We start from the raw sequence: 12,722 nt of genomic DNA on the forward strand, positions 1-12,722 counted from the left end.
AAATGACTGCAAACTGGCCTCAGAGTGAGCAAGTGTGGAGTATGCATGTGTGTGCCCTGAGATGGACTGGTGTCATGTTCGTGCTTGTTTCCTGTTTTGCACCAAGTGCTGCTAAGATTGACTATAGCTTCAGACATTTCTGAATTGGGTTAAGCGGGCTTGAGTATGTATATTATATCATGTATTTGTGTTTAAATTTTACATTTATGACTGTGTTACAGGTACATAGTGAGGGAGTGAAGTTATATAAAGACATTTTACTATAGGTATAAAGTACATAGGATTTTATGTATTTTTTTAAAGTTATCTACAAAGGTAAGTTCAGAAACAATAGCATGCAAACTATATTAATTAAACGCCTCTTACAGTATAAGCATAATACATTTTGGTCACCATCATACGTATATACACTCAAAATGTTAATTAATAAAATATGATTCTCTCTATCTCCACTGGAGTTTGTGAAGTAGTCTTAACTTCTCAAAGTGTGCATTTTTCTGTGGTACTCAGACTCTTGTAAATGTTCAGTCATGCAAGAATGTAGCATCACAGCAATATGACTGTGACCATTATGGTCAATATGAAGCCTTTTAGTTCATCTGACATATCTAATTGCTGTTAACCTTATGTGAAGATGGGGACATGTAAATGCTTGACTGACCTTAAATGTAATTGAAATGAAAAATTTAAAAAAAAATCATTACATATGAGTTCTTCTTGAATGTGGAGTTTGTGGCCCCAACCTTCTCCATTGCATCAGAATTATTTCTTTCACCCATATCAGTAAGTCAAGGATTCATGATGTGCTCCGCTGTTTGCCTAAGTTTGAGTGGTTTGAAATTGGCTGATGTCAGCTATCAGCATATGAAATTTGATATGTTGGTGAAGTGGCTCTTAGGGTATCAGGTAACAAATAAACATATATTGTATATGTTGGGATTCCTTTTGTTAAAATGATAGCCAGGGAGGTGGATCAGTGATCTGAGCGACTATAAACCTCAAAAAGAAAATAAATCTATATTCTGTAACGTTTTATTGTACAAGCCTGTCAACTATTTGAAGCCGTAATCATATCAGCTTTGCTCCCTGCCACCACAACTTCTTAATAGAAGACCTGAAATTGTGGTACTTCAGTCCTCACAGTCTTTTGAACATATATTTTCCGAAGGAAAATACAAGCCATGTGCCAAGCTGAAATTTTAGCCTAGTTGTGTAACAAAGTGTGGAGAAAGTAGTCAGCTTCTGTTAAGCAGGGCCTTGACTGAGATGAAGGCTAATTTTACCATTCAGTTTAATACAAAAGCCAATGTCATAGTGACCTTACAATGTTCACAGCAGCCCAGCTAGTGCTATTCATATTTCCAGTTGGTAAATTAATTCTTCTTGGTATCAGGTTTCTTTGTGAATAAAATTATACTCAACTCTAACAGAAGTGTTTATTTTTAATGTATGTTTATTGGTAAAATCCAGAAGCCACATACATAGCAACAGATACTTTCAGTGGAACAAAAACAAACAAAAAAAACTACCAGCTCTTAAAGCTGTCAAGCGAAAAGTAAGCAAGTTAATTTTTGCACTAAGAGTCAAGTCATACTCTGACAGACTACAAAAATTACATTTTATTAATCATGATCAGAAAAGACTACATGTGGAGCTAATTCTGGCCTTTAGAATTCTCAAAGGTTTCAATAAAATGTATCTATCACAATTATTTCAATGAAATATTGCATTATGTAATTGATGATACCAGTAAAATTAAACAGAAAAACACTCAAGGTGGAATCCATAAAGCACTTCATTCACATGGAATCTGGAACAAACTGCTAGTTTATGACAACTTTAAATAATATTTGGATGAGCTATTGGGACAAATATGGATTGCTATTGACGACTTGAGTGGTTTCCTCTTTTTGTTGTTAACCTGCTTATGTTAGTCACTTGTAAATTGAGATGAGCACGTGATTCTTGGAGTAATGCAGAGATATTTGTCATGACACTGTTTACAGCACTATTACTCTGTATCACAAGACTAATTATAAACTGGAAATAAATTCAAAGTGTGTTTAAAAAGTCAAAACATTGTTATAAAAATATAGTCAAAATGTCAAGATGAATTTGCATAAACACAAAATGAAACAAGAGACTGCTATGTATAACATATTGTACAGTAACTGCATCAACCTATGTGATTCAAAGAATACATTTTATATGCACCAAAAGAAACATTTCTAGACCCCTTTAGGCATCTCCTTGTCAGGCACCTCTGTCTTAAGTTTCAGTCACTGTCACTCTGTAGTCTCAGGCACTTTCTTTATTTGGGTGACTGTTTGCCTACATTTTACTTTAGAACTCATTATCACCCACCTTTGTTTTGTTTCATTCAGGATAATTAGTATTAATTAAATATTTTACCACCCATGCATAGCTTTGTGACGAATAGCCTATTCCTTAATAATAAGATAGGTTCCAATATATTCAATAAACAGTTCCTATATCTTTTATTAGCTGGTTGACAATGAACTAAATGCATAACAACAACAAAGAGTACTGCTAAACCATGATTGTAAATGTTTAATTGCTTTAATGTTCAGTTTCTCATAAACTGAAGCCAGATTCTGTTCTCCTGTTGATTGCACCACAAACTAGCCTCACATTTATTCTTATCTCTTTCCAGGAATGCCCAAAGCTGCTTGTATTAGTCACCTGAAAGAAGTGATGAGTATGTGCTTTTTGAAGATGTGTGGAGTTACATGCCATGATGTTGTCTACATCACTCTTCCCCTTTACCACATGTCTGCTTCATTGCTAGGGATTGGAGGATGCATTGAACTTGGTATGATTTTAATAGCGTGCATGCTGAATTCTTTTAGTAAAAAATATCAGATCCATTGTGTCCTTTAGTAGACTCATTCTGTTTAGTGCTAAACATGGATGTCCAAAATATTTGTCATCACAGGAGCAAAGTTAATATTAGGTTGACACCTTTATCCAAGATGACTACAACATTTGACATACAATTAGTTACATTTCATTTTTGTTTTTTCTAATAGGAGCACAGGCAGGTGAAGTGGCATGCCCATAATGTTGGCTAATACACATGAGGCAGAGGGTGATGGTGCAAGGAACCTTATTAGAATTGGTTGATGTTAAGGGTGGTGTTCCAGACAAGTCAATGCTAGGGCCACTGCTATTTTTAACATATAAATGATTTGGATTGGAACATGAGCAACAAGCTGGTTAAGTTTGCAGATGATACCAAGATAGGTAGTTTGGCAGATAATCTGTAATCTGTTAAATCATAGAGGGACTTCAACAGCATACAGATGGCCAGATTTGTGTCAGATGAAGTTTAATGTCTGTAAATGTAAAGTATTACACATAGGAAGTAAAAATGTTAGGTTTCAATACACCATGGAAGGTCTGAAAATCGAAAGTACATCTGCTAGACAGTGAATGTGAGGTTATGTAGCACCCTGATGTGTGGAGTACAAGTCCAAGGAGGTTATGCGCAAGCTTTAAAACACACTGGTGAGGCCTCATCTGGAGTGCTGTGTGCAGTTTTGGTCTCCAGGCTACAAAAAGGACATAGCAGCACTAGAAACGGTCTAGGGAAGAGCAACTAGGCTCATTCCAGGGCTACAGGGGATAAATTTTGAAGAAAGATTAAAAGAGCTGAGACTTTTCAGTTTAAGCAAAAGAAGATCAAGAGGTGACATGACTGAAGTGTTTAAAATTATGAAGGGAATTAGTACAGTGAATAGAGACTGTTATTTTAAAATGAGTTCATCTATATCATGGGGACATAGCTGAAAACTTGTTAAGGGTAAATTTCGCACAAACATTAGGACGTTTTTCTTTACACAGAGAACCACAGACACTTGGAATAAGATACCAAGCAGCATGGTAGATAGTAAGATTTACTAAACTTTCAAAACTAGACTTGATGTTATTTAGAAGAATTAAGTGGGTAGAACTGGTGAGCTTTGTTGGACTGAATGGCCTGTTCTCATCTAGGTTGTTCTAATGTTCTAACGTTCATGGTCACATGGTGTCAGTAGAAAGATATGAAGTCACAACCTCAAGGCCTTAACCACTATGCCATGTGTAAACCACTGCCTGTGTGAACATGGCTCTTGAAACACTTTTTGTAATTGTTTCAAACTGAATTATAGTTGTTCGAGGGCCTTCATATGTGAGATTTGCAAAAGAGATTTGCAAATGGCTTATAAGCATTGTCAAAGTGATGTCAGTTAACAGACATTTTTATAAAGAAACCAACTTAATTTTGGATCATTCTAGTGGTAAAACTGATAACATTTAAATTAAACATGCAATATTTAGTTTCTGAGCAAAAAATAAAATCTAGCTCAATATATTATTTGTGAGGTGTGAGTTCTTAGTTGGATGGAGTTTGAAGGGGAGATATGACAGGGGACTGTCCTTGTCTAGGATCGTTTTCTATCTTTGAATGTGCACATACAGGAGTGTATGTAATTGGGATGTAGGCTGATCTTGATAGGATTTGCTTTGAGCAGACAGAATAAAAATTGAAAGAAGAAAACATTCAAATGTTTTTGTTAGTCTTTTTTAATTGCAGCCCTACTGAAAGCAATAAATCCACCTACTGACTCCCCAGTGCAGAGAGAACATTGGGTACAGAAGAAAGGTCATAAATAACTTGCTTTGAATGATGGCTTTTACTTTTGAAATAACAAAAAGTGAATGTCTTGTAATGCTTTATAGTGGTGATCTTATTCCTACTTCAGACACATGAAGGTATTTTCCTACTAAATTTTAAATGCATTTAACAAAGTAAGTGTTTGGGACAAATGACAATATGCCACATCTTTGGGGAAGTAGGAAAAAAAACTGGAATACCTGGTGGAAAAACCTACATATACAGGGGAGAACATGCATACTCCACACAAAGTCCTGTTACAGGATCCAAAATCAGAATGCTGAATTAGTGAGGCAACTGTGGTAAATGCTTTGTTATTAACCAGGGACTCACCTTTTCACAAAAAAGGACACTTTGGTTGGTCTGCAGTTGTATAACATACTGATTTGATGTAATTTGCAATTAAGCATTCTTAAATCATTGCACTTAAATGATTTAGTCTTTGTTTTTCATCCAAAAATCTTTAATTTCATTTTTTTCCTCATTTTTAATACTGTGTTACCATGAGTAGACTGTGATCTTGCTTTTTAATTTTGATGCTGTGAATGGTAAAACTCTTCACAGATGCTATTAAAGAAGAAGTCATTAAGGTGAACAATTGTTTGCTTTATTTTCCATCCAGGTGCTGCATGCGTATTGAAGAAAAGGTTTTCTGCCAGCCAATTCTGGAATGACTGTAAAAAGTACAATATCACTGTTTTCCAATATGTTGGCGAGTTGTGCAGATACCTAATCAACCAGCCCAAGGTCAGAATCCTTTATAAACTGACATGCCTACATTCTCAAACATACTAAATGAAGTTCAGTGTCACAGTGGCTGAAGCTTATTCTGGAGTATATGGGGAAAATGTGTGCTTGAAATTGTTGGTAGGCTACTGTATCTGTTAGTTTGTACTCCACCATGCAACAAGTTGGCATGGTGACCATGATAGTCTTATTAGTATTTGTACCATATCTACATAAGTTCTTGCTTTTACTTGCTGTATTTATTTAATCAGAAAAGCATAATTTAAGGTAGGAGTATATTTCCTGGTTATAGGTCCGGTCACATTGCATATGGAAATTTATGCTGCCTAATATCTCAAGTAGATCTCTTAGCAGTGTGTTAAACATGTAACTGACTTGCTGTTCTCAGGTACCTGAAGAAACGGCTCATAAAGTGCGCCTTGCAGCAGGCAGCGGTCTTAGGCCAGATGTCTGGAAGGAATTCGTCAAACGTTTTGGAAACATTAAAGTGGTAGAATCATATGGCCTGACTGAGTCCAACATTGGCTTCATTAATTATACAGATAAAATTGGTCCTGTAGGGCGTGCAAGCTTTATAAACAAGGTAAGATATGAGGTTTACTTTACTGTATTTTCTGCTTTTCATAGTATATAATTTTACACTGTAAACTGGTGTCACAAGAGTAATATGACAGTTGTCATTTTGGTACCTTATCCTTATTTTTGTGGAGGTTTGTCAGAAGGTTCCTTGTTCAGAATCCTTTAACACTAGAACCACTGCATATTTCTTCATTCTTAAAATTGCCAAGACTATGCCAAGTGACTGCTAAATCTTTTTCTTCTCACTAATGGCCCATCAGTTCATTTTCATAATGGTGCATCCCTAGTGCCCTACCACGAAAACCACAGATAGCCTAACACAACTTGAGTGACTGTAAAAAAAAAACAATCTTACCATGCAATAATAAATCGTATGCATATATTTTCACTTTAAATGTTAGAATAAGTTTTCAAAAAAAAAAAAAAACTTTCCAGGTGTATTCTGCCCCTTGTTTGAAAACTAAGTATTTATGAGTAAACAGGGAAAACAACATATTTCACTTAGCTGGGCACATTAATTAACAAATGAAGTAGAAACTAATTATAGTCATAACAACACATATTCCTGTGAATATTATGAACCACCAGGAGGCATACAGCTCCCCAGACACCTAACACAACAGACACAGAGTCCAAGTCCAACACACTACACATTTTATTACTGCGGGGAAGCACTTTTGTGTCATTCCCCAATGTAGCAAAGTTTCCAAGCTTCTTCTTCTTCTTGTCTTTTCTCCTCTCTTCCGCCTCCAGTCCTCCCTCAAGCTTCGTCCTCCACCTGCTGACTCTTTCTCTTCAAGTGGAGTGTGGTGACCCCTTTTATAGAGCACCCGGAAGTGCTCCAGGTGTTCCACAATCTCCTTCTGCCCGTAATATGGGTGTGGCGGCAACCCTGCAGAGGAGAGCCCAACCGTTCTCCATGCACCCCCTGACAGTGGCCACAGGCCCCAGCAGGGTTGAGCTTCCATGCTCCAAACCCATAGTAAGCTGGGGGGCTGCTACCCTCTATCTTCCTGGGGGAGATACTGCCCCGTGCAAGCTTTACGAAGGCATCCCAGCCAGGTAAGAGTACTGGCTGCCTGTTACAATATGCAATAATTTATAAATGACAAGTGGCATTAGGCTTATTACAAAACTGTTGGCATCAGCAGTTAGTACAGATTCTTGGCATCTTTATGGTGACAGTTGTATGTAGTTTTCTTTTGTTTTATTGCATGTGCATATTTCCTTGCATTTCGTTGTTCTGCTGGGAGTGATGAACATATAAAGAGATATGTGGCACATGTTGCTTGCCAAATATGCTTCAGCATTTAATCATAAAAGCAAAACAACACTTTTCAGTCAGCTAGAAACATAAAATAGTAAATATAGTAAAATATAAAATGCTTTTCATATAAATAGTGTATAAAAATTACAGTGATACGTACATATTTCACTGAATATTTAGATGAATTTTCAAATATCCATGATGGACTGAACATAAAATTGTTCACAACAGTCCAGCAGTCTACACTCATTCACTTGCATTTTGTTGTGAGTGCATTCTGTTCTTAACAATCTACCGTGTTGCCTTTTATCGGAGGGGTAGAAACTCCTGTCTTATTTTGTTTATAGTTCGGTATGGATCAGGATTTTATTTTAGGCAAGTAGCTTATTTGCCATGGAAATTGATGTGAAAATATTTTAACAGTGACATTTCTCCCATTGCCTGTAAAAGACTGAAAGAGTCCCAGAATTATCAGGTTTACTTGACTTGCACTGCAGGAACATGAAGTTGGGAATAACTATTCATCAATGGGTATTTTCTGCCAACATTTATCACACATGATGCAGTTCTACACAAAGTGGGCCAAATGTCAGTATAGCATTAATGGTGTCTGTATATAAAGTACACAGCCAGTATCAATTTGATGTGGGAAAAGAACATAAAAATGGCACATTATCAATGGAGCATCCTATGAGTGAAGAGCACTGCACTGAAAGGTGGCTCATTCACATTTTCACAGACACTGTATACCTGACAATGTGTGCAAGTGCAGGAAAAACAGCTTTCATTGCTTGTATACACACCTGCAATAATACCATTATTTGTATTAAGTGATTCAATATGTGGCATTTCAATATAGCTGTACTGAAATCATTTATATTTCTTTTTTCCTAAAAGGCTGTTCATTCACAGTCAAGTACCATGTTCTGTTGGTCCTTCCATGCTCACAAAATATGCCTACTGCTTATTTTCACATTTTCATACATTGTTGGGCCTGCCAGGCGTTAGAAAACGCTGCAAGTGAGCCACCTTCTAAAGTAAATGAGACACAACTTAAGTGTGACTATAGCTACACCTTGACCAAGCTAACCATTCTTATGTCTGCACATTTTACTTATGCATTAGTACTCACATTATTTAGATAGATGCTTCCAGTACATTCCATATAAGATTACATAAGAGGCAGAGAGCACTTTAGTGTTGCATTTGCACTTTTCTTACTTCATTTTTGAAGGGAATGTAGGCCTACATACAAAATACTTGTTTAATTACCCATGACCATTTTATTTAAACCTTCCTGTTTAAAAACAAGTTCTTCTCTTTCAGTGGAGCCTGCAATTTGACTTTGTGAAATACGACGTAGAAAAAGAAGAGCCAATCAGGCGCAGAGATGGCTACTGTGTGAAAGCTTGCAGAGGTAAGTTAGCAGTCAATGATATGAGTAAAAGAACCTCTGACACATTTCAATTCCAGACATTTCTATAGTGAGATGACCGAAAGTATGGAGAGACCAGAGCATCAAAAAAATGTAAATAATAATGGTCCTCTTAGAAATAATGTTATACGCAAGGGTCTAATGATAGTTCTATGGTTGACAGTCCACCTCTTGCCCTTTATGTATTAGACTTCTAGATGAGTAAGCTAATAATTTTCCCCCATTATTATTATTTTAAGCCCTCATTGCAAAAATTGAGTTTGTGAATTAGCATGCATTGCTATGAACTGACACCTCATGTAGGTTTGCTTTCTGCCCTGCACCTTAAACTGGAGGGAAAGCATTTAGTTACCCATGCCACTGAAATGGAAGATGTGGATTTAAAAAATGAATGTATTTTTGTATTTTTTGATTTTTTGTGTTTTTGTGGTACTTGGGGCAGGATGGATGAAAGTGCATTTCTTTCCACACATAAAGACCACACAATTTCCTAGCTGTCCAGGAATGTACAGAAGAAAACAAAACAAACCTAAACAAGTAAAGCAATTGTTTATAAAGTGATGCACAGATCAATTAATCTTTTAAATATACGCTACACATATGCATGACTGTAAAAGCTAAACACAGTTTCCATGGAGCAGGAACCAAATCTGGTAATAAACAGCATAGCTTATTGCAGTAGCTTTGAAAAAAATCACATTGGAAACAAAGCAGGGACCAGACTAAAACTTGTTTTCCTGTTTTGCGTTGGCATTGAAAAAAATATAACAACTCTGTTCAAAATACTGTGGAGGGCTGGCACCCTGCCCGGGATTTGTTCCCTGCCTTGCGCCCTGTGTTGGCTGGGATTGGCTCCAGCAGACCCCTGTGACCCTGTAGTTAGGATATAGCGGGTTGGATAATGGATGGATGGATGTTCAAAATAGAACAAAATATTTACTCCATGCCCCTCAAAGTCTACAGTTGATTTGTGTCTCATCATGTAATTTACTGTTTTAATGCTACTTTTGGAAGCTTTCTAAGTCTTTGCATCAGACAGTTTCATGTGGATTATATTATAAAATGAGGTCATTTAGTGGCAGGAGCTCACCTGATCTGGAGATTTCCATCTGGAAGCTTGCAGTGTCTTGGCTGTAGATGTTGCCACAAAGAAATGCATTTTTTTAACAATAACAATCTTGCAGTATACGATATATAAAAAGGGTGTGTGGTTGATCTTGACGGCAAGAACCGAAGGTTGAAATTGCTAGCGGAAGAGTGTGATGTAAAGAAAAAAAAGACCTGGTAAAAAAGTTTATAAGAAAACTTCCTCAAAGTGCACACATGTGGAATAAACCCTTTAAAAGGAGAAAAAGAAGTGAAGAAAAGATATAAGCGATGACAAGGCAACACCAGTGAAATGAAATTCTTGACATATTTAAAGTGGAGCTAAGTTAGATACAGAAAACATGAATGGGGTGGATATTTATGAGTTCTGAAAAACACACAGCATAGAGAAAACATTGTCTAGTATGCTTGGGCCTTGTTGGGACCATGGGAATGATTATACAGTTGACCATTTTTAAAGAAATATTTGGAGATTGCTTGTGGCCCTTATATCTGTATTCAGTTTTTTTGTTCTGGAAAATGTTACATCTGCATTATGTAAGATGTTTATTTTTCTTACTTTATTTGGAATAATTGTTAAAAAAAAAGAAAACAACGAATTTCTTTAAATTTGTAGCAAATACTCAGAGATATAATGGAAAGCTGTGGAACTTTGTTTCTAATATGAAAGAAGACATAATCCACATCAACTCTGGAATGTAATGCTGCCATAGTATGAATGAGGAGTAGAGTAAGGGGAATCCTAAAACTAGTGAAATAAAAACGAGTGTATTATTCCTTGCTCCAGCCCAAGTAGAATAGATGATAATGTAACTTGATTAAAACTTTCACTGCTTTTAAGAGATTAACACATTTATACATATCAGCACACGATATCTGAGCCAGCAGAGGGGTTTCAGTCTTATATTGTTGATTTAGAGGAAACAGTTCAAATTTTGACCAATTTGTTTTATAATCTGAGAGTTTCTATGTCTAAAATGAAATAACATGACATAGGTATCAGTGAAAGCATTAACTGAAAAACAGAGAAATGTTATTGATTAAGAGGAAGATAACATTGGAGGTATTTTAAACCAGGTCTGAGGAAGTTGTTCCAGACACTCTCCACCCTAGACACAGGCTAAACAGCAAGAAATGAGAAAGGCCACAGCTTTGAAAATCACATCTTTAAATTGGAAAGAGATGGGAAATGTTATTTGTTAAAATAATTATATTTATGTTACACCCACAATAGCTTTTACTCTAAAGTAACACCCATCACTATACAAAATATAACTGATTCAAATGTCATGTCCACATCCAGCAGCAAAAGCACATGAAAAATCCCTACTAGAAGGGGGCTCAGAATACCAGAAGAATTTCTGAAAGTCTTTGTTCAAGTTTCAGAGTTTTGTCATAGTCTATGTGTGCATGTGTCTATGTGTATATATGTTTTCCTCATATTTATTTACTAGGGGGCTTCGCACCCTGCTCGCTTCGCTCGCCCACCCCTGTTTTTGTTTTTCCGGATACACACTTTTAAGATTTTTTTTTCTTTGAATTGTTGCTATTTCATTAGTTTCACTTTTATTTCAGAACTTCTGTAAAAACAATATTTGGAATCTTTCGAGTCGCAATGTGCTGAATCTTTTTAATGAGGTCAGTGAGACATGTGTTTAATAACTCTGCACCATAATTCAGGATAGGTTTCTCTGTTTGGAATTTCAGCACAGACAAAACGATCTACGTCATCAGCAGTTAATAATTTTTTTTACAAAATAACCAATAAATGCATGTGAGGTAAACCCCGTTTTTGAAATTCTCTGACTTAAACTTCAAAGCCTTACAATATTTACATACTTCTGACATATCACCTATGTCCATATATTCAATCTCTACTGGCCTTTTTGTTATTTTTCCGAGTTATAATTTCTCTTTCTTTGCACTAATGCGATGTTTACTTTGTTTTGACACTGTCGTTTTTTTCTGCTTTCATATTTTGTATCTTGCTCTGCATGTGTTTTGTGCCTACGTTTTTTTGAGTCTTTTGAATTCCAGTTTTCATTTTCTCTAACCTGCTCTGCATGTGTTTGGCCCCTTGTTTTTTAACCTCTTTATGATGTTTTGCTTTGTTTTCTACTTTGTCTTTTATTTCTGACCTCGCTTTGTCCTGCTTTTTTTTCAATGACACCTGGTCCATGGTGATTATTTTCCCTTATTCGAGTAATAATTTCCGTTTGTTTGTGCTACTGCAATCTTTACTTTCTTTTTATTTACTTTCTAATTTTCCTACATTCATATTCTTTATCTTTCTCCACATGTGTATCGCGCAAGCGTTTTTTTTTTTGAGCCTTTCGAATTCCACTGCTTTCATTAATCTCTAACCTGCTCTGTATGTGTATAGCGCCAACGTTTGTGAACGTCTTTATGAAGTTCTACTTTGTCTTTTACTCTCTGTCTTTTAATTCTGAGCCGGATTGGACATGCTTTTTTTTTCAATTCCACTTGTTCCGGGCTGATAATTACTTTCCTTACTTTCTGAATTTGCACCTATTTCTTTTTTGTCTCTCCAACGCTTTTGAGTCTCTTTTCTCTGCACTGCTTCCTTCTTCGCTTAGTCGTCTACGTTTCATTTATAACGTATTGCCCTTGTACGTTTTATATGCGCTGAGAGCCCTGGATCTGTGTGTGCTCAAAGCCAAAACACGACTGAGTGTGTTGCTGCCCGTGCTCTTATTTGATATTGGTTGTAAGTAGGGCATGTCTTACAAGAATCTCATGTTCTACGTCTTCACGAAATGGTCCTGGGTCAATCTCTTGGCACAAAGTCTCATGTTTAAGGTCCCCACGAGACGCTCCATGGCCAATCTCTTTAGTCTCACGGGTCTTTTAAGTGTCTTCCGTGATCTTCACATGTAGATCACATCTCG

At 36.4% G+C, this 12,722-nt stretch overlaps 1 protein-coding gene across 1 annotated transcript in view; it reads left to right on the forward strand.

The window, feature by feature from the left end:
- The window catches only part of LOC120532964 (long-chain fatty acid transport protein 6), a 43,946-nt gene that overhangs the window by 12,817 nt on the left and 18,407 nt on the right, over positions 1–12,722 (forward strand). Inside the window, exons 3-6 of the mRNA XM_039759488.1 lie at positions 2,675–2,833; positions 5,301–5,425; positions 5,814–6,008; positions 8,598–8,688. Coding sequence (XP_039615422.1) covers positions 2,675–2,833; positions 5,301–5,425; positions 5,814–6,008; positions 8,598–8,688 — 570 coding nt within the window. The remainder of the gene's footprint in view (positions 1–2,674; positions 2,834–5,300; positions 5,426–5,813; positions 6,009–8,597; positions 8,689–12,722) is intronic.

The sequence above is a fragment of the Polypterus senegalus genome, chromosome 7, assembly GCF_016835505.1.
Source record: "Polypterus senegalus isolate Bchr_013 chromosome 7, ASM1683550v1, whole genome shotgun sequence".
Lineage (NCBI taxonomy): Eukaryota > Metazoa > Chordata > Cladistia > Polypteriformes > Polypteridae > Polypterus > Polypterus senegalus.